This window comes from Mirounga angustirostris, unplaced genomic scaffold (assembly GCF_029215605.1).
Source record: "Mirounga angustirostris isolate CCGP_5_RB_7025 unplaced genomic scaffold, mMirAng1.0.hap1 SCAF_7, whole genome shotgun sequence".
NCBI lineage: Eukaryota > Metazoa > Chordata > Mammalia > Carnivora > Phocidae > Mirounga > Mirounga angustirostris.
In genome coordinates, this window is record NW_026991715.1 from 39,663,938 (window position 1) to 39,686,981 (window position 23,044).

At 36.2% G+C, this 23,044-nt stretch overlaps 1 protein-coding gene across 6 annotated transcripts in view; it reads left to right on the top strand.

The window, feature by feature from the left end:
- RBM27 (RNA binding motif protein 27) overlaps positions 1-18,034 on the top strand; it is a 77,879-nt gene extending 59,845 nt beyond the window's left edge. For all 6 annotated transcript variants that reach the window (XM_064596124.1, XM_045894714.3, XM_064596125.1 and 3 more), the window contains 2 exons: positions 11,405-11,515; positions 12,728-18,034. In XM_064596124.1, coding sequence (XP_064452194.1) covers positions 11,405-11,515; positions 12,728-12,811 — 195 coding nt within the window. In that variant the 3' untranslated portion in view covers positions 12,812-18,034. The remainder of the gene's footprint in view (positions 1-11,404; positions 11,516-12,727) is intronic.
- The last annotated feature ends 5,010 nt before the right edge of the window (positions 18,035-23,044 follow it).

The window sequence follows — 23,044 nt, forward strand, 5'->3', positions numbered from 1 at the left end:
TGAGCCAAAGGCAGACGCCCAACTGACTGAGCTACCCAGTCGCCCCCATGTTTTTATACTGTATATTTTAAAACCAAATTAGAGGATATGTGTTAATGTTGGGCTTTTAGATCCCAGATGCTTATATAAAAAATATGTGTAAATTAAACTATATACATATTAAAATACATAATATATCTAACATACAATGAGAACTATATATAATATAAAGCATATGTTATAATATATAAATGTTTTAAAGATTTTATGAGAGCGAGCATGCATGCGCATGGAGAAGGGCAGAGAGGGAGAGAGAATCTGAAGCAGGCTCCTCACTGAGTAGGGATCCCAAGTTGGGGCTCGATCCCATGATGATCCTATGACCATGAGATCATACCTGAGCTGAAACCAAGAGTTGGATGGTTAACCAACTGAGCCACCCAGGCACCCCTATATATAAATATTTTAATAGCATATATCAGAGGTCAGCAGACTTTTTCTGTAAAGGACCAGATAGTAAATATTTTAGGTTTTTGTGGACTATATACTGTCTCTTGAGTTTTCTTCTCTTCCGCCTCCTCCTTCACCTGCTCCTCCCTCTCCCTCTTCTTTTTTACCTTTTTTTTTTTTTAATTTTTAAAAATTTTTAAGTAGGGCTACCTGAGTGGCTCAGTCATTAAGCGTCTGCCTTCAGCTCAGGTCATGATTCCAGGGTCCTGGGATCGAGCCCTGCATCAGGCTCCCTGCTCAGCGGGGTGCCTGCAGAATTCTCCCTCTTCCACTCCCCCTGTTTGTGTTCCCTCTCTCGCTGTGTCTCTCTCTGTCAAATAAATAAATAAAATCTTTAAAAAAATAAAAGAAAATAAAAAATTTTAAGTAATCTCTACAGCCAATATGGGGGTCTAACTCAAGACCCTGAGATCAAGAGTCACATGCTCTTCCACCTGAGCCAGCCAGGTGCTCTTCTTTTCCCCTTTTTTTTTTTTTTTAAGATTTTATTTATTTATTTGGAGAGAGAGCACACGTGGGGGTAGGGGCAGAGGGAAAGGGAGAAGCAGACTCCCCGCTGAGCAGGGTGCCCGATGCTGGGCTCAGTCCCAGGACCCTGAGATCATGACCTGAGCCAAAAGCAGACGCTTAACTGACTGAGCCACCCAGGTGCCTCTCTTCTTTTTCACTTTTTTTTTTTTTTTTTTTAAGATTTTTATTTATTTATTTGACAGAGACAGAGGGAGAGAGGGAACACAAGCAGGGGGAGTGGGAGAGGGAGAAGCAGACTTCCCGCGGAGCAGGGAGCCCAATGCGGGGCTCGACCCCAGGACCCTGGGATCCTGACCTGAGCCGAAGGCAGACGCTTAACGACTGAGCCACCCAGGTGCCCCAACTTCTTTTTCACTCTTAATAACCTTTTGAAAACATAAAAACCATTCTTAGCTCACAGGCTATCAAAAACAAGTTACTGGACCACATTTGGCCTGATGACTGTAGTTTGCAGAGAGATGGTATATGCTTATCATATTACTTTTTATATTAAGTATTTAAGTTAAAAAATATAAAATAGTATTATGTAGCATATAAATAGAATTTTATGTTTTTAAAGGTAAAATCAGTCTGGCAAGAACTTTTAAAATAAGGGTCCTTATTTATATATCTTTCATTTGACAGAGATCTGAGGATATTACAGGCCTTTATGAAGAATTCCCTCTAAGTATTTTAATATTAAAATTTAGGTCAGAAGATGAAAATTTTAAGTCATAGAGCGTTGCTTGAGGGCACAGACAGGACAAGAGCTAAGGTACTTTCCTTTGCCCCTGATTAAAAGAGAGGTTTGGCAAGTTGCAACAGAAGAGTTACTTAAACTAAATGTTTGGAATACTTGAAATGCACTTAGGCATTTTCAAGTAGTATTCATCAGTTATAAGATTTTTGAACTGTGGTGTAGTGTGTTTTAGCTGTTGCACTCAATGATACAGGGTGGAACTTGATTTTTTTTTTCTTCTTGATTATGAAAGTAATACATGCATTTCAGGAAGTGTTTGGCTACAAATAAAATATGAATAACTTGGGAAATGTGAACATTTATTTTCTTTCTTTTCAAGAAATCTAGAGGTAAGGAGGTTTTAGGTTTAATTTATTCAGAAACTCAGGCACACAACTTCTTTTCATATTTTTCCTCTAGTATCCTAGTATGTTGGCTTTTGTTCTTAGGCTTTTTTCTTCATGGTGTGACACCAGGATGTCTGCAGCAACCACAAACTTCATGGCATTTAAAAAGAATGTCCAAAGGCAGAAAAGAACAGTACCTTTCTTACGCATTTTTTAAAATCATGAGATAACCTTCCCGGAAAATATCCCTGCCTTAACCCTCATCCTCCATGCCCACCTGACTCCTGACATGCGCCACTCTCACTCAGCACTTGTGCCCTCATGTGTCTTAGCCAGAATTGTTACTTACCCATTTGTAAGCCAGTCCCTCTTGAGGAAACCATTACCATGATTGAATTAAATCAGTCATGGTTCCATATGCCAGTTGGCCAATGATAAAAATCACAATCAATTAGAATGGAAAGAGATTAAGTAGTTGGTTTAGACAACTAAGACAGTGTCTTTTTTTTTTTTTTTTAAGGTTTTATCTAAATTCCAGTTAGTTAACATACGGTATAAGATTAGTTTCCGGTATACAGTATGGTGATTCAACACTTCCATACGTCATGCAGTGCTCATCATGACACGTGTCCTTAATCCCCATCACCTGCTTCACCCATCCCCCACCCACCTCCCATCTGGTAACCATCAGTTTGTTCTCTATAGTCATGAGTCTTTCTCTTGGTTTGCCCCTTTCTCTCTCTCTCTTTTTTTTTTTTCTTTGCTCATTTGTTTTGTTTCTTCAGTTCCACATAAGAGTGAAGTCATATGGTATTTGTCTTCCTTTGACTTACTTTGCTCAGCACAATACTCTCTAGTTCTAGTTCTATCCATGTCATTGCAAATGGCAAGATTTCATTCTTATAGGTGAATAATACTCCATTGTCTGTGTCTTGTGTGTACACACAACACATCTTTTTATATTCATCAGTCGGTGGACACTTGGACTGATTCTATAATTTGGCTATTGTAAATAATACTGCTATAAATGTCGAAGTGCATGTATCCCTTTGATTTAATGTTTTTGTATTCTTTGGGTAAATATCCAGTGGTGCAATTGCTGGATTGTAGGGTAGTTTTATTTTTGGGGGGCAGAGGTGTAGTTATATTTTTCACTTTGTGAGGAACCTCCATACTCTTTTCCACAGTGACCGCCCCCAGTTTACGTTTCCACCAGCAGTGCAAGAGGCTTCCTCTTTTACCACATCCTTGCCAGCACCTGTTGTTTCTTGTGTTGTTGATTTAAGCCATTCTGATAGGTGTGCCTCACTGTAATACTGATTTGCATTTCCCTGATGATAAATGATGGTGAGCATCTTTTCTTTTCTTAAGATTTTATTTATTAGAGAGAGTGAGCACAAGCAGGGGGAGGGGCAGAGGGAGAGGGAGAAGCAGGCTCCCCGCTGAGCAGGGAGCCTGATGTGGGGCTCGATCCCCGGACCCTGGGATCATGACCTGAGCTGAAGGCAGACGCTTAACGACTGAGCCACCCAGGCGCCCCTGAGCATCTTTTCATGTGTCTGTTGGCCATGTGGATATCTTCTTTGGAGAAATGTCTGTTTATTTCTCTTGCCCATCTTTTAATTTGATTATTTGTTTTGGGGGGGGGTGTTGAATTTTATAAGTTCTTTATGTATGTTGGATCCTCTTTATCGGATATGTCATTTGCAAGTATCTTCTCCCATTCTATAGGTTGCCTTTTAGTTTTATTGATTGTTTCCTTTCGTTGTGCAGAGGCTTTTTATTTTGATGTAGTTCAGAATTTTTTTTGCTGTTATTTCCCTTGCCTCAGGAGACCTATCTAGAAAAACACTGCTACAGCCAATAGCAGAGAAATTACTGCCTCAGCTCTCTTCTAGGATTTTTATGGTTTCAGACCTCACATTTAGGTTTTTAATCCATTTTGAGTTTATTTTTGTGTTTGGTGAAAGAGAATGGTTCAGTTTCATTCTTCTGCAAGACAGTGTCTTCTATGATGTTCATTGAAGAATACTTGGAAAGCATTTTAGTTACAGAAAGAAGCAAACAACTTTAAGTACCTTAGATTCTTTTGATAGGAATGTTTTAGTTTTCTTAAGAGTTATAGGTGTACATCATTTGAAAACCCAAATGAACTTATATCTACAGAGTTGTTAAACATTCTCCTGCTTGATTTCTCATTTTCTCTTCTTTAAGGGTGTCTACTTTTAAATCTTTTAGCTGAATTTTTGAGTATTTTTTCATTTTTAAATAATGTGATTTTACTGTTACTTCTTGATTTTTAAATTATAAGCATTATATATTGACATTAATCCTTTTGCTTTTCAGCTCCCCAGTTTTTTTGGCTGTGTTGTATTCTCTCCTATTTTCTCTTTTCTTACAGATTTATGCCTTTAAAAAATAAATCACTTTAGTATCATTGTATACTGTGGATGCAATGCACTCTCCTGTCTGTAGCCAGAGAGCATTTTGAGTCTTAAGAAAGTAAAAAGGTTTAGAAGTCTGTTTCTATACTCCCAAAAATATTTATGTAATTCATTCAAATTTTTGTGTTCTTACTGGCAAGAACTTCTAATTTGCCTGTTTCTTCATGCCTGGAACTTCCATGTAAGACAATGGAATACTTCTGTTGTAATTACTAAAGACTTCTCACATATGGTTAGATTTTCCCTGTAGCCTCTCTAGATACGGTTTTTACCCTTTCCCATCTTCCAAGTGTGTGGAAATATATTTGAGAGTTTTACTGTATATGAAAGTGATACCTTATTGTTTGACAAGTAATAGCTTTTGTGTTTACCAGAACAAAAGTTACCCTTTCTCCGCATTTAACATTCAGAGAAACTTCTGAATAGCACTTCAGTGACTGCCCTTCCTCAGGCCTGGTAAAAAAAAAAAAAAAAAAAAAAAAAAGTGGTAGATCTTTTGTGAATTACTGATACTTACTGCCATTTGATGACTAGCATGTTTTCCATTTTTTTCACTGTTACGAACAATGTTAATAACATCTTACTGGATTTGGCGATTTTGAGTAGAATAATTTGTTATGCAGGACAGTCTTGCACATGTTAAGACCTTTGGCACTGCTGTTAAATGCAAGGAAGTGCTCTTTGGTCTGTGTGACACCCAAAATGCCCCCAGGGTAATGTTACTGTCTCAGTTGAGAACCTTGTTTTACTTTGGTTTGTAGGAGTGAGATGACTAGATCAAAGGCATGCATATTTAAAATTTGGGGACAGCTTGCCAAATAACCCTGCAGGAATGTTGTACTAATTCATACTTGCGGTGACATTGGATAAGAGTACCTGTTGCTTATATCCTCAATAGCATTTGAGTTTTGTTTTTTCATATTTGCTCGTCAGGTGATTGCTAGTCAGATGACTGACAGAACTGGCATCGGTTTGTGATCTGGGAAAATGGTTGGCCTAAATAAATCTCTCTCTGCGTAACTTCTGCCTCTAAGGTTCCAAGTACCTCTGAGTTACTACATGTAACTTTTCATTGATTGCCTATAATTGATTTTCTCATATTCACCTATTTATCAGTATATAATTTTTTTTGAATTATATATTTTGAGGGGCGGCACACATGTACAAAGTGTAAAAGAATTAAAAGTATATGCAATGAAAGATAAGGTTTCCTTCTGTACCCAGTCACTCAGTTTCACTCCCCATAGGCATTTATTGTTTTCTGTTTCTTACATATCTTCTTGAAGATATTCTTTCTGTGTATATGTATTATTTTGTCTCTCTTTAACACAAATGGTGGTATGTTAAACAGTACTCTCTTGCATGTGCATTTTTCATTTAATATGTGTTAGCTTGTTAATAGAGATGATGCTATATGAGTGCACGTGGTGTTGCTCTGTTCTTTTTAATGGCTGCATGGTATTTCGTTGCATCGATGTACCACACTGGATTTAAACTGTCCCATAGTGATGGAGAGCTAACTTTTGCCTACTATTTCATTATTTCAAGCCATATTATAGATATGTGTGTGAGATAATATATATGTGGGTATAGAAAAATTACGTATTTTAATAGATACGTGACATTTTAGAGGCTAGTTTTAAAGTTGTTAAAGTACTTTTTAACAAAAGAGTACATGCAAATAGTTTAAAATATGGTTAATTGGAAGTAAAAATCTCCCCTTTTCTTGATCTCTGCCTACTCTTAAAAGGTAAATAGCTGTGCAGAAAAAAATTATTAATACAAGAATATATACACAAAGTCTCTCACTTGAAAAAATTTACCAGAGTAGGCTTACATTATAAATACAGAGCTGCATTTCAAGCCTTGCTTTTTTAACATAAATATCTTAGCTGTTCAGTGTTTTCTTGAAATTATAAGGATAATACTCAATTTAAAATACTTACTGAAACAAACTATACCAAGTAGAAATGTATATAATTCAGTGATTTAGCAGAAGATAAATGTGTATATACCTACCCCTCAGGTCAGGAAAAAGAATATTCCCAGCCCCCTTCCAGTCACTGTTTTCTCTCCTCCTTAGAAAAGTGACCATTTTCCTCACTTTTTATGATAATCACCTCCTTGCTTTTGTTATACAGTTGATCCTTATTATTCATGGATTTTGCATTTGCACATTAACCTACCTACTAAAATTATTTGTAAGATCAAAAATCAATATTCAAGATGCTTTTGTGGTCATTTTCAGACTTTGACAGAGCTGTGAAAAATTTGAGATACCAGATGCACGTGTTCCCAGCTCAGTTCAAATAAAGTGATGCTCTGCCCTTCTTGTTTCAGTTCTCATACTGTAAACAGCTGTCCTTTTTGCAGTCTATTTAGTACCAAATTTTTCTCATTTTTGTGCTTTTCATTGGTGATTTTGCTATTTGAAATGCCCCCCCGAAGTGTAGTTCTCAAGTGCACTGTTGAAACTTCAAGAAGGCTGCAATGTGCCTTATGGTGAAGATCCGTGTGTTATGTAAGCTTTGTTCAGGAATGAGTGCTTTTAGCTGAGTTCAATGTCAGTGAATCAACAGTGTATTTTAAATAAGGTGTCTTTAAATATAAAACAAGGTTATGTATTGATCAGTTGAAGAAAATATTTTGAACAGAGGCTCATAGGAACCTAACCCTCTCTTGGCCCCAGGAGCAGTGGTTCAGTATTTGCTAATTCTGTGCTTGCAGTGAACTTCATATGACTAGTGCGAATAATGAGAACCAGCTGTAGTTTTATCACCTAAATGTGCGTTCTTAAAGGTGATAATATTATTCTGTTTTAAAAATATGAATGGAACCACACAGTCTGTATTCTTTTGTGTCTGCTTTTTTCCCTTAACATTATGTTTGTAAGATTCATTAATGTCATATGTAACAATAGTTTGCCATTTTTATTGCTGTATAATTTTCAGTTTTATAAATATAACATAGTTTATTCTTCAGTTCTCCTGTGGATGGGTATTTGGGTTATTTTCGCTTTATTTTTACAAACACTATTGATAGGAGTATTCTTCTAGATCCTTCATTGTATATGTGTACAAATTTTATTTTATTTTATTTTTTTTTTTTGATATGTTTTTTGTGGTTTTTTTTTTTTTTTTTAGATTTTATTTATTTAAGAGAGAGAGAGCATGAGAAGGGGGAGGGTCAGAGGGAGAAGCAGACTCCCTGCCGAGCAGGGAGCCTGATGTGGGACTCGATCCCGGGTCTCCAGGATCATGACCTGAGCCGAAGACAGTCGCTTAACCAACTGAGCCACCCAGGCGCCCTATGTGTACAAATTTTAATCACTAATCTTGTTTATTGTTGTAAGTTAGATTGTGGGAGTTATATATTCTTAATTCCTGACTGCATACAAAGTAAATTTCTAATTTTTCCTCCAGTAGTTTATATGCAGTACATTTAATGCCCTAAAATTCCTTTTGGAGGATAGAACTGCTACCTTCTTTGGAGGGCAAACCAGTAAATGTAGGTTAAAAAATCTTCATCACTTTCTGTGGTTATAAAAGTAATATATCTTTTTTAAAATTTTTAAATAACAAAGTCTAAGGTGACTATGGTTGATCACACTGTATTGTATAATTAAAATTTGCTAAGAGAGTAGAACCTAAATATTCTCATCAGAACAAAGGTAACTAGGTGAGGTGATGAATGTGTTGTTAATGAACTAGATAGAATCTTCACTCTTTATATGTATATCAGATCATCATGTTTTACACTTACAAATATCCTTCAGTTTTGTCAGTTTTACCTCAGTAATGCTGGAAAGAATTCAAGTAATACCGAAGTGAGCAAAATAGTGAAAAAGTCTCTCTAATTGGGCTGTGTATGTTAAACAAATAAGGGCAAAAGATGTTTACTACACACATTACCAGATTTTTTCTCCGAGTTTATTGGGATCTAATTGACATACAACATTGTATTAGTTTAAGTTGTACAACATAATAATTTGATATTTGTACATATAGTGAAATGATTACTAAAATAAGTGTAGTTCACATCCATCACCTTACATAGTAAGAATTCTCTTTTTTCTGGTGATGAGAGCTACTCTCTTAGCATCTACTTGATTTTTAAAAAAGATGGTAAATATATATTTGGATGGGGCCATTTTGATACATCATTTTAGTATGTCCCATTGAGTTAAAATGTTTGGTATCAGGGTATAAAAATGCAGCCCCCACAGGGATAATAGAGTTTTTCCTTAGATCACAGGCTGATTTCTGTGCAGACAGTAATTGACTGGTTACGGATCTGGCTTAACATGCACTACTCTTTTTTTTTTTAATTTTTAATTTTTTAAAAAGATTTTATTTATTTATTTGACAGAATGAGCACAAGCAGGGGGAGCAGCAGAGGGAGTGGGAGAAGCAGACTCCCCGCTGAGCAGGGAGTCCCCCCCATGGGGCTCGATCCCAGGACCCTGGAATCATGACCTGAGCTGAAGGCAGATGCTTAACTGACCCAGCCACCCATGCACCCCCACCTTTTTAAGATTTTATTTGACAGAACATACACTCTTAACATGCAGTGATCTGAGTGTTTTGTGGAAACATTTGGCAAAAGCTTAATGACATTTATCAGCATTTTTCCTAGAAAAACTAGACTGAACCCCCATATTTAGAAAGAACCATTTCTATTACATTTTTCAGGATTGAACCCAGAATTGGGGATGTTCTGCAATCTAGCATCATTGATAGAAAAGCTGTAGGAATGACTGAGCTTTCACTTTAGTGATACTTTGGGGCCCTATTCTTTTGTCTCTCTTGCTTTTTCTTTGAAATTTTTGCTTTCTCTTAATGAAATTTCTTGGGGGGGGGGAAGAAATTGGGTGTTAGTACTAAGAAATACATTTGAAACAGAGTAATTTTACCTTGAGTTAGGAGAGTAGGTGTTTAACATTTGTTGAATGTGTAGAATGGCTGGTACTTGTCTTGTATGGCATTTCAGAAGAGGAAGTGGGAATAGCTTTATCAACTATGGGTTGGGCTCTAAGAGATGCTGTGACAGCAATAGGCATTTAAAAAAAAATTACACTTTTAAGTTTTCAGTCTAACTATGTAGATTATCAAAGCTAAAGACCAGCAATCGTATTAAGATAGTATTTGTTGAAGAAGGATCATAGGGGAAGAGGGGAAAAAATAAAACAAGATGAAATCAGAGAGGGTGACCATAGGAGACTTTTTTTTTTTTAAGATTTTACTTATTTATTTGACAGACACAGCGAGAGAGGGAACACAAGCAGGGGGAGTGGCAGAGGGAGAAGTGGGCTTCCCGTGGAGCAGGGTGCCCGATGCGGGGCTCGATCCCAGGACCCTGGGATCGTGACCTGAGCCGAAGGCAGAGGCTTAACGACTGAGCCACCCAGGTGCCCCACCATAGGAGACTCTTAATCATAGGAAACAAACTGAGGGTTTCAGAGGGGAAGGGGGTGGGGGGATGGGGTGGCTGGGTGATGGGCATTAGAGAGGGCACGTGATGTAATGAGCACTGGGTGTTATATAAGACTGAATGACTGACTTCTGCCTCTGAAACTAATAATACATTATATGTTAATTAACTGAATTTAAATTTTAAAGAGCTTGAGATTAAACAAGTGTGTCATTTGCATAGCTGTATACTTTGCTACATACTAACAATTTGTATGTTAGGGTGTATATTAATTTGTTTTTTGGTTTAATGCCTTTCTTTTAATATTTATAATTGTGCTAACAATGGTTTTGTGCATTTGGATAGAACACTCACATTGTTCTTATGGACTCCTTAGAGCAATCCTAAAATAGGAAAAAATAAAAGAAAGCTGAGATACTTTGATATTAAGCAACTTATGGAGGCTCATTTATGTTCAGTTACTTGCCAGTTAATGGTAGAGCTGGATCAAGATTTTTAATCCTAGCATCTTGTTCAATACTCTTTTTAAAAAAAAATATTTTATTTATTTTTGAGAGAGAGAGCGAGCACGAGTGGGGAAGAGGGACAGAGGGAAAAGCAGACTCCTCGCTGAGCAGGGAGCCCAGTGCGGGACTGACTCAATCCCAGAACCCTGGGAACATGATCTCAGCTGAAGGCAGACACTTAACTAAGTCACCCAGGCGCCCTTGTTCAATACTCCTGATGTCAATAAAATCATGAGCAGAAAAAAAAAATAGTATTTGTTTTCATCATGACTTTTTTAAGTGGAGTGACAGTATCATCTAAACCAAGAGGAAGTTTTAAAGTTAACATGACATCAATACAAATCATAAATTATCTGGGCAAAATAGTACGTGTGGTTCTTTAATTAAAAGGGACTTCAGGGGCGCCTGAGTGGCTCAGTTGGTTAAGCGACTGCCTTCGGCTCAGGTCATGATCCTGGAGTCCCTGGATCGAGTCCCGCATCGGGCTCCCTGCTCGGCAGGGAGTCTGCTTCTCCCTCTGACCCTCCCGACCCTCCCCCCTCTCATGCTCTCTCTTTGTCTCTCTCTCTCAAATAAATAAATAAATAAATAAATCTTTAAAAAAAAAAAGGGGGACTTCAGGGTTGCTAGAGGGGAGGTCGGTGGGCAGATCGGGTACCTGGGTGATGGGCATTAAGGAGGGCACGTGATGTAATGAGCACTGGGTGCTACGTGCAACAGATGAATACCTGAACTCTACATCTGAAACTAATGATAGACTATATGTTCACTAATTGAATTTAAATACATTTAAAAAGGGAGGAAGGGATTTCACTTTTTCTAGCTCTTACTGGAGATTGTATAGATCCACTTTAATATTTTCCTCCCCGAGTCATTACACTTTTTAAATAGTCTACAATTTGAATACAGACTTTTGTGTTTTTCTAAAATCTATTTTAGACTGCAAACCAAGGGTCAAAATTCAAAGACCGTCGGCTGCAAATATCATGGCACAAGGCCAAGGTGCCTTCTGTATCCACTGAGACCGAGGAAGAAGAAGTCAAGGAGGAGGTAAATGTAACGATTGAAAATAAGCATTCAGATTAGATTGTTTCTCAATTAGTATTTTTCTTGACATTAAAGTAAATAAAATATTGTTCTTTGATGCATGCAGTAACAAGACTAGTCTACAAGTTTACTAAAGAATCAGAACAGTTGCAGACATAAAAACCTCTTTGTGGGGGGATATTTTCTGGTGTAGGAGAGACTTTTTTTTCTTTTTTCTTTGCATTTATTTGGCTTTGTGCTCTAAAAATTTTTATTCTGGTAAGTGAGGACATGGATTACATGAACAGATTTAATTTTAGCTGGTTGTTTTAGCTTTTTGTTCATGTACCATAAGTAAGAGATTTGAGTTTCTTATTTTCCTTCTGTATACAATTGGTTAAAATGAGAGTAAGAAAGTGGGAATAATAGGGAAGAAATATGAAAACCAAGGACTTAACATAATAGAACTGCTAAATAATGAAACTCTTAAAATACATGAAAAATAATTTTGTTTTTTTACTCCCTATTTCTAATTTCTTTATTAAAATGGACACTTAGCCAACATTGCAAATTATTCCTGATTTGTTGTAATTTTGGTTTTAAAAGATGTTAGCGTTGATCATTGATTAAGAGTCCTCTGACTATGTGGGTAATTTTAAAAAGCAAAAGCAGAAACATTTCGCATGTTTAAAAACAAGAAAAGGAAAGAAAAATCTTGGTGTTTTGGGTATGTTTATAGATATTTCTACTGTAAGATTTTAGATTTTTATGTAAGATTGAGAATGTTGGCGTCATGGGGAAATTGGTATGTTCTCCATTCACAGATAATTGGATATTAAAGCAAAGGTTTAGGAGCTTCGTCATTTATTTTCCTTCTTTTTAAGTTAATGGAATAAAATTAATTTTAAATTTATTTAATTTTATTAAATTAATAGATTCTATCAAAACCATTTCATAGATTTTTTTTATTTCTCCTACTAAACATTCATATATTATTTTCTTTATTTTCCTGATGGTATTAGAATGGAAATCTATTAAAACTAGCAAAATTAGCAAGGGGGAGGAGAATATATATATGTTAAAAAACTGTTTTGGGTGTTTTTGCCCTGAAGGATACTCTCTGAGTGCATCACTTGTAAATCCAGCCTGCGTTTTGTATACTAGTCTATTTGTCCTTTGGCCTAATAATTTAACTTTCTTGTACCACTAAGCAGATTTTACCGTCTCTTTCTTCAGGAAACAGAGACCTCAGATTTGTTTCTGCATGATGATGATGATGAAGATGAAGATGAATATGAGTCTCGTTCATGGCGAAGATGAAATCTGATGCGAGTTGTATAATTTTTAGGAATATTGTTTAGAAGAACAACTTTTTAAAATTATTTAAAGAAGTCAATGAGCCAAAAATTTTTTTTATTTTTCTTTTCCACACAGTAGGTTTAAGGACAGCAAGTTTGCTATTTAAACACATCTCATAACTGTTCATGATATTAAAGCACCAAAGGCCTAGTGACTTTTACACAGTTGTGAAGATCCACAGGAATGATATGGATAATCTCTAGAGCCTTATTTTCCACACCACCTGTTTTGTTGCTATTGGTGTTGGATTATGATGTAAATGACAGGGTGTTCAGAAATTTTATTTTGGATTATAATCTGATAAAATTTCATTAAATGTCAAAATCGCCTGGAATCTCTTAACTCTCAGCTATTATGGATGGGTCGTCAGATAGAAGGAGATATTTGTAATTAAAATACCCTTTTGCTTTCAAGAGTTGTCTTGGAAGAAGAAAAGTAAATTTATTTTAATTTTTTTTACTGTGGAGGAGCCCAGTTTGTATTCAATCTAAATTTTCGAGGTGGGGGGGTGTTTATGTGCAGTAGAAGTACTATTTTAGTGTAAATCAGACTGTATTCTTAAATGCTGTAAGGCAGTGGTAGCTAGCTCCATGGTATTTCCATTCTGTCATGTTAACTGTCCTGGATTTATGCTACTGATCCTTAGTTTGCTTTGAAATTAGTGAGTATTGGTTCAGTTGGTCCTCTTTAAAAATATTCTCAGAATGTAAAAGGCTTTCTCACCTCTTGCCCCTTTCTTATCCCCATTTTCTTTCTCCTGCCTTTTTATTAACAGCCCTGACTTACCAGCTATTGAGATAAGTGATTCTTTTGAGCCACCAAAAGTCAGTCCCCCAATAAAAAGTTTAAACCAGCACTTTGATAAATAAGTGATGTTTTGATGAGAATAATGGAAGGTTTCCGGGGCGGGGGGAGAGTCACCAGCTTTTCTTTTTTCTTTTTCGAAGCTTCAGTCTAGTTAATAGTTATACAAAAGGGTTAAAAAGTGTCTGAAATTCTTTTCCTAAATTTAAACCATGATGGTGAGGTGACTGGGGATAGGGTGGGGGTGGGGTGGGGTAGGGGGATGGGGATGCTAGTAATAAATGGGAGTCATAATTTGACTTTGATCAGATGACTTTATATTTTCATAATTTTGTAGCTTGTTGCTATCCATGAACATATGCATCCTTCAGTAGACAGTTTCCTTCACTGTGTGCATTTTTACTGTACACTGTATAGAGTAGAATATCTGTTAAGTAAAATATATATGTAAATTTATGTCCTTGTGTTCTGAATGTTAGAGGGAAAAGCAGAGGAGCAACACTACACTGTATTGACCCCTGGGAAAATAAAATGATTAATGTACATAGGATGTCACTTTTTCAAGGATATACACATCTATGTTTTTATATATGTGTGGTGTGAAAATTTGAAACTTCCTGTTGGCTTCAGAAGGTTCTTGGTGATTACTATATCAAGGATTTTGTTTCCTGAGGTAAAGGCTGTTTCTCAAAATAGAAACTGTTCGCTAAGAAACCTAAAACCATCAGGACTCTAGATTTACCTAGCTGTAAGAAGTTAAATCCCACGTTCTGATTATCTTTTCTCTTCCATGTATTTTCCTGGAATGATGTCTCAAACCAGGATCATTTTTTAGTTCATGTAATTTTCCCTTCACAATAATAAGGACTTCCTTTTTCTAGGTTATTGTATTTCTGATAACACTGAAGCTAAAATAAGCTCATAAAAGGAAAACCTTACAACGGGGTACCTAGAATAAGCAATCTTGCTCCTTCCTCCTCCATCATCTCTAATGAAATTTTGATGTCTGTGGCTCAGTTGGTATATATTTTGAAAGATTCATTGTGGTGAATATTTTGAGTCCTGACAGTTTAAACGTGATAGAGGGAACAAAGGATTTATATATTTTTTGTACAAAGTTTTTTCTTAAACTGTATAATTTTGTAAATAATTTGTTTGGTTTTTTTGTGTACTAAAACTACCAGCGTATAGATTTCAATAAGAATTGTTGTATTTTTGTATTTGGAAACTGAAAATTACAGTAAATTAATGGAGCTGTAAAAGAAAATTTTCAGTAGACTGACAGTTTAGCAGAATGAGATTCCTTTTCATATGATTTTTTTAACTTCAAAGTTGACATCGTTTGATAATACTCTCAGCATAGAGTTGAAGATTTGTTTGACTTTTTAGTTACTGGGGGAGAGGAGATGAAAGAAAAGGGTGTTCAAGTAAAGCATAGACGGACACTGTTTTCAGGAAGATTTGAAGCTCTTTCTATAAAATAGTGTAGTTTTCAATACACCTTAAAATAGGACTAAAATAATTTTAAAATGTCCTAAGAGTCTAAGACATATTTGACTCTCCAAAATGAATTCAAAATATGGGTTAAATATAATATTAGAAAATTTAGTTAAGGTTAGCATAAAATAGTTGAATGTGTATTTTTTTTCCTTTAGGATTTTTTTACCCCCACCCTCAAAACCCGAAGCCCTAGAATTTCTCTTAAAAGTGAGTACCGCGGTTTGTTTTCCTGGCATCTTCCCTTATGGAAATAACATACTCCATCTGAGGCAAATGTTGTTCTTTTTAATGAGTATGACATCTAAGAAGCTGATGAGCAGTAACAGCCACCAGTCTAGATAGGTTAGCCTCGTTTACTAGTGGGTTGCTGCCCAAGCTTAACAAGGTAACCCTAGGGAATACAGAATTTCCCTCACTTTCTTTGTGTTGTAACATTGGGAAAACATTGTCACCAGCTAAGATGATAAAATTGGGAAACAGTCTAGTTAGGTAGGTCCGTGGTGATGGATCATTATTTCAAAAAGAAGAAAAAATCATGTGAAAAGGAATAGTGGTTCCTCTTGATGTATAGTATGCCTGTATTATAGTTTTTACAAAATTGTGAACTTGTGTAATAGTATAATAGGAGATATTGTTGAATTTCTAACTGTTTATACATTTAAATTCATATATGTAATGTTTGTTTTATCGATTACAATCTGAATTTCTAAGAAGCATGTTGACTTTTGCAATAAAGATGCAATATGGAATGGTTCACAATTGGAAAAAAAGAAAAAAAAAGATAAAAGTATTACAAATTTAAAATAATTTGGAAAATTTATGAACCATTCCAAAAATTCTAACAATCACCGAAAGAGCTGTAATTCTGGCTTGTTCTGGAAAGAAAGAAAATGTGTGTGTATGCTTGTTTGTATGTGAGAATGAATGAGCAGTGGATATGCCTGTGTGTTTCATGTTGGGTTCATGTACATGAGAGAATGCACTCAATATGAATTTGGGTACCGAAGTTCCTAGCTATTAAATATTCAATGAATTCAAGAAGTTGTAATGAACAGGGCGGTCTTAAAAATGAATGAGAAGAGTATTGAAGTGGTAGTTGTGAGTAGCCTTGGATAACCATATTTTTTTGGTTGTGAATGGGTCCTGGTATCCCAGAAACAAAAAACACAAACAGTTTTTATGAAAAAAGTTACTTGAATGTTATCTTGAGATTTTTCAGTATGCTTACCAGTGAATTGGAAGGACATTTTCCATCAGTGGAATAGAGAGAAGGGAAAGAACACCTTGAAGAGATGACCTGCAGATAGGTCATGATGAGTATTTGTAAGGAATAACAGAAGGAAGTGATAATACACACCAAGGACTGGATGGTGATGAGAAGGGGAGGTATATCATTCGGACTTATTTTCTCATTTTAAAAACTGTTTTTCTTATTATAAAATTCCCCTTCAAATGATTAGGCATTGTCTACGAAGAATTCTTTAAATCTCAACTTTACAGGAAAATACCAAGGAATGGGAACAAATTTCATTTTCATTCTTTTCAAATAAATTTTATCTGTATTTTATGAATTAAGTAAATGGCAAGGTCTGTGTGACCATTTGTTTTGAATACATGGTAATTTAACCAGCATTATGTTTATAATTAACATTAATTGGGCATTTGGAAGGGTTCAAGCATACTTCTAAGCATAGTTATATCTGTTTAATGGTAGCAAGGCAAATATTTTGCTACAGTGGAGCTCTTATCAACAGCAATTACTGGTTTTATGTGATGTTTTTACTGATTTTGATGTCAATTCTTCTAAAGCCAAGGATAAATTTTGAATCCCAAGCCCCAGTGTACTATCTAGTCTGGATCTAATTATGTTACTGTAAACACAGGGGTGAGCGTATGTCAACGTGTGGGATCATTTTAGATGAGAGAGTCAGGATAGCTTTAAACATGTGAACCAACATTGGTAGAGCACTTTTTTTCAATTTTAGTCTCAAATATCTATGTGAGGGGCTAACAATGAGTCAAAAAAACTATACTGCTATTATGTTTTGAATGACCATTTATGCTACATTGATCTTACTGTCAACTGATCTCCTTTCTACAGGATCATCTACCATTTGACCTCTTAACCTGATTCTGCATTCGACCTTAGGTTAACTAAACTGTCCCAGCATTCTGATATAGGTGACTTGATACAGTTGAAATTAAGGTCAGGATAGTGTTTGATGATTATTGGCAAGGTATTTGTAGATGGAAGCTACTCTTTTCTTGGGCTTCTGCAATTTTGTTTTTGATGATGGTGGTGATTAAGCATGATAAACATTGCTGTTAACTTTTCTTTGTATTTGTTATCTTTTATGAAAGAGGAGCAAGGGAAGAAGGCTCTATTCTAATACCCTATTAGCTTGTTTTCAATGAAAATCAGCCTGTGTTTTCTACACCAGTTTTCCAACCACTTCATCGAGTTCCACTACTTTGGTATAATGATCCATTAGTTCTTAAAATAATAGAGTCTATTAAGTATAGACTTGATATTTCAAAATTGTTCTTTACACAATCCTTTGTTGGGGTATAGAGGTGTGAAAACAAGCTTTTCAGTGACCCTCCTCATGTTTCTGTTGTTTTTTTTAACACTGCTTTGTGAAAACTTCATAAAAGTGGATGTCTGGTTAACAGTTTTCTAAAGTCCTTGCGGTTCCTTCTCTTTGCCCTCAGCTATTACTGCGAAATACGGGTATATATTCTCCCGATTTTAAATGAAATTAGATCTAAGGGCTAATACAGAACTTGCTAAATTCATTTGGTTTCTTGAGGATGATTTGGCTTCAAGAATGAGCTTGCACACATGTTCAGTTTATGTTTTTGGACCAAACACTGCCTATTTATCTATGGAAACATCTGTTCCTCTATAAACTATTGAGTTCTGGTTTCTGAACAAAAGGGTTATTTACTGTAGGATTGAAGTTTTTAACATTGAGAGCCTGTAGGGGGCTCCAGCAGGCAAACTTTAGTTGGCCTTGGAGCAGTGACTCAATCTTTCACAGCAACTCAGTGAAAAACACATTTTGCATTGTGACCTAGTCCACACACACACCCAGGAGAAAAAAGTTTACCAATGTGTATCCTTATGCAGTAGGCACCTGGTAGTTTTATATTCTATTGAAAATTCTTGTCAGGACCCAATATTTGGCTTTCAGAACTGCAGTTTGGAAAAGAGTAGACTTTTGAATTGCAGGGTGAATTGTACTTTTAAACCACTCTCTCCCTTGCTGTCATCACTACTATTTTGAATATAAAATGTTAAAATTTTATCTTCTGTGTTTTGCTTGGAAAAGTAGTCAGTCTGGAGTGTGCTGTTGACCATTGGCCTAAAATTAAAGGTGGAAGTAATGTATAAAATGACATCTTTATTGATTAGTGGATGCTCTTGAACATGAAGGTTTTTATGGTTTTCAGTTTTTTCAAAGATGTTATTTTAGAGAGAGCGCATGTGCACGTGTGCATGAACAGGATGAGGAAGAGAGAATCTCAAGCAGACTCCTTGCTGAGCGCAGAGCCTGACGGGCTCAATCTCACTACCCTGAAATCGTGATCTAAACTGAAACAGTTGGATGCTTAACCAACTAAGCCACCCAGGCACCCAGGTGCCCCTATAGTTTTCAATTTTTTAAATAGACAACTGTGAGAGACTTTAAACCTACTTGCAGTTTTAAATTTTTGTCATTTGTCCAGGGAATGGAGTGGAATACTGTTCTATTGGTGCTACTTTTTACAAAATTCAAGTCACTTTGCAGATATTATTTATTATATATATAAAAGACCTGCCTGTGAAGTCCATACAACTGCAACTACTTAGTGGGTGTGAATCAATACAAATTATTTGGCTTTGAATTTTATTTTGCATATGGAGTTTACCTTAGCTATCAACCATTCAAAGCAAATCAAGTATGCTATCTCTGTGAGAACACTACATACTCCAACATTGTGCCATTGAACTTTATCCTTTCAAACACATTGCCCTATAGGTTTCTGATTGGTCTCGATAAACCCCTGTATAAAAAATACCCATTCCGTGCCACTTTTCTTAAATTTGGGCAAGTGTGTCATTTGTAGCTTTATGTACCTGAGCTTTTTCAGTTTCTAAAATGTAAAGAGAAAGTTGGGAACGTATTGATGAGAATGTTGCCATATCTTCAGAAAGCCGCAGAGAAAAGCCATTAAACCTGCAAAGTAATGAAATCAGTACTAATCATGGAAGTATATGTTATATGTACATTCCAGTATTTCTATTCTCTCTCTACATTCCTTGTGGGATTCCTTAGGCAATAAAGCCTGACTTTCCTGTAATACCAATGGTACCAAGTAAATGTTTTCAATGAAACTGATTGGTATTTTTAAGGTACTCACTTTTTAAAAATAACTGGCATGTATTGAATGCAGGCTGTGTACCAGATAATGGTTCAGAAGTTTGCCTACCTTCTTGCTTGCGGCTGCCCTTTGAAGAAACTGCTCTAACCTCCTTTTGTTCGACTTGAAAACTGAGTTTTGGAGAGGTTAAGTGGATTCCAGCCTTTAGTGGTAGGACCAGGATTTAAACACTGGTCTGACTCCAGAGCTCATACTCTTAACCTCTTTGCTCTGCTGCTTCTAATAAAATGGAATACTGCAAGTCTATAGAATGTCACTGGCCTTTTTTATCAGTGTCTGTCAAAACACTGCCATTCTGGCTCCATCTATCTCATCTGCCTTAGATTGGAACCAAGTTCCCTTGGGGAGCAACAACTGTGTTTTTAGGTAGCATATTGGAAACCATAGACAACAGTTTATATATGCTAATTTGTGGGGAAACATTTTAAAGTAATTTTCTGTGACCTCCATAATGTACAGCCAGCCAATTTGATACATTTCACACTAATTTGGCTATATCATAACCTATGTTTATTTTATTTTCAATTTTATCTTAAATATTTTCCCCATGGCAAACTGGATTATGATAATCTTGCCGTATTTCTACCTTGCTTCTTTGTGTTTTTCAATATTTCTGGTGCCTTCTTCCTTTTAACCTTGGTATTAAAAAAATCATGTTGTACATAAATAAGTTTACATGCTTTAATTTAATGATGTTTTCATATAGTATACTGAATTTTCTAGGCAGAAAGTGCTGAGAATAGCAGTGTTCGTTTATAGTTATGTTTATGCCATAGATTTTTAAAAATATATATATTCTCAGTGAATAAAACTGATGTTCATGTCATTGTTCTATTGTATAAAGTTATTTGATTTTTTTTTTTACAAGTTTGGATTTCTTATTTTAGTAATGTCATTCTAGATCCTTGGGGAATTTCTAATTTTAGCTATTTTGGCAACTATGAAGTGTTTATTGACTACTAATTGTATAGTGGTAATTGTCACCTGCAAAAAAAAAAAGGCAGATGTAAGCACCCTTGGGAGAAAGGGGACTTTTTTTTTCCCTTGACAGCCCATGAGGAATGTAGGCATGTTCTACTAGATTCAACAGAAAAAAGACTTTTATTCTTGACAAACTTAGTAGCCAATGGGAGTATTTCCAGTATACCAACTGTCTCAGGGAAATGGCTGAGTCAAAAGACAGTGATTATAACCTTCTGCTGGTAACAGTACATATTTTTAGGTGTTTACCCCTAAAAATTGGATTCTGCCATTAACAAATATTTCATTGTCATTAAATGCTAAAAAAGCAGGGGTGCTGTTTTTAAAGCGTTATCAACATGTTTTGCTTCAATTAAAGATGGTCAAGAATTTTACACACAGAACTTAATTCCTTAGAATTACTTTTTTTTTAAATCTACCAATGACTTTAAAGCACTTCTCTCCCTGTGACTTATTTAAATCCTAATAAATTATACATTTCTGCACTTTAGCCACTCATGTGAACATTATTTGGAGTTAGCTCAATAGAATGTTGCCGTGCGGTCTCCTGAGGCTCCCAAGTATGTCAAAGAAGTTTCATTCACTCTTAGTTTTATATTTTTGGTGACTGTTCTTAATAAGTCAGATAAAGCTAAAGAGAAGACTTTAAAGACTGAAGTAAATGATTAAAATCTGCCAGAAGCGAGGACTTACTTATACAGGAACTCTTTATGGCAAGCTTCTGTGCTGAGGCCTTCATATATTTGGAAATCTGTTTGTGACTTGTAGGCACCCATCAGTTTCTCAGAAATGACTATATCTAGGAAAAAAAACAACAACAAGACCCTACCTGGTACATTATGACATGTTCGGAAGACTTTAAATGTCTAAAACCAGCACATAGCCTCTTTTGCACCTCATGTCCTGCAGCCCAGGAGGACTGCGTTTTCCTACATTTTGCTGTTTCAGTGATCATCACTGGCAGCGCTTTTATGCTTTCTAGACTGTGGGCGGCAGGACTGGTGTCAGGAGAGGGTTTCACTTGTTTTTCTCCCTTTGTGGCCTACATGAGTTAGACTCCCGAGAATTTGCACACTTAAAATAGGAGAAAAGTACAAGTTTTGATTCTGTTCAACATTTTACTAGGGACTCCTTGCGCATGCTTGCCCAGAAACATGACCCATTTGTGTGTGTGTATGTGTGTGTGTGTGTGTGTGCCATAAATAAGAAATTAAGAAAACATGTTAGGTGAAATATTCTGCACACACAAGCCCTGTAATAACTGTTGAGTAAATGACTGGAAGAACCAGGGCGGATAATAACTATCTCTACTTTTTATTTGATTCATTTTCATTTCATTTCAGCACAGTCCCTTTTAATGGCACTAAGAAATTAAGGTCAACTTGGAAAAAGAATTGTGGAGACTTACTACCTGATGTATTTTCTTTCTTTTTTTTTTTTTAATTTTATTTATTTATTTGACAGAGACACAGCAAGAGAAGGAACACAAGCAGAGGGAGTGGGAGAGGGAGAAGCAGGCCTCCCACTGAGCAAGGAGCCCGATGCGGGGCTTGATCCCAGGACCCTGGGATCATGACCTGAGCTGAAGGCAGCCGCTTAACAACTGAGCCACTCAGGCACCCCTACCTGATGTATTTTCTACGAATTATTTTTTTTAATTTGAGTGTTGGTTTCTTTAAAGCATGGTACCCTTTTATGTGTAGTACTTAAAAAAAAAAAAGATTTTATTTTTAAGTAATCTCTATGCCCAACATGGGGCTCAAATCAAGAGTCGCGTGCTCCCCCAACTGAGCCAGCCAAGCGCCCTGTGTGTCGTGGTGTTTCTGTTAGTGTTCCCTTTGTGAAGAGAGATGGCAGGCAGAACCCTGAGGACCCACAGGTCTGAGGCAGGCAACTCATCTCCCACAACTGGGGCGTCCCTCACCCTCCAGTGGCCAAGAGAGGCCCAGCCTTAGGGTCACAGTTATCCTGGCTACCATTTCAGTGTTTCTTGTGTGACTCACTGAGCTGCATGTTTTCAAACGTTCTTATTTAGTCCTTTCAACAACGCTGAGAGGTATACTCTGGTTTTTCTCTTTTTGTTCAAGGGAAAAGTGAGTCACAGACAGGCTCTGTCACCTCAAAGTCTCAAAGCGAAGTCCAGTTTGAAAGTCACATTATATCTGACTTCACAGTAAGTCTTTTAACCGTTGCTTGATAACTGTGTTCACATCCCAATTCCTGCTACCTGTGCAAGCTTGGATTAATTAGTCTTAAATGCTCAACGTAAATAAAATGGGCATTTTAATATCGGTACCCATTTAATGTTCACAGGGTTGCAATAAGCATTCAATGAGATAAAACCTCTGAAAGTACTTTGTGAAATGTAAACCACTATTAGCACATCTTCTAAGCCTCATCAAATTGTCCAAATGGAGTTCTATTCAACTACCATTGAATTTCCTACTTTGGCTATTAAATCTTAGGGAATTACTTAAATAACTG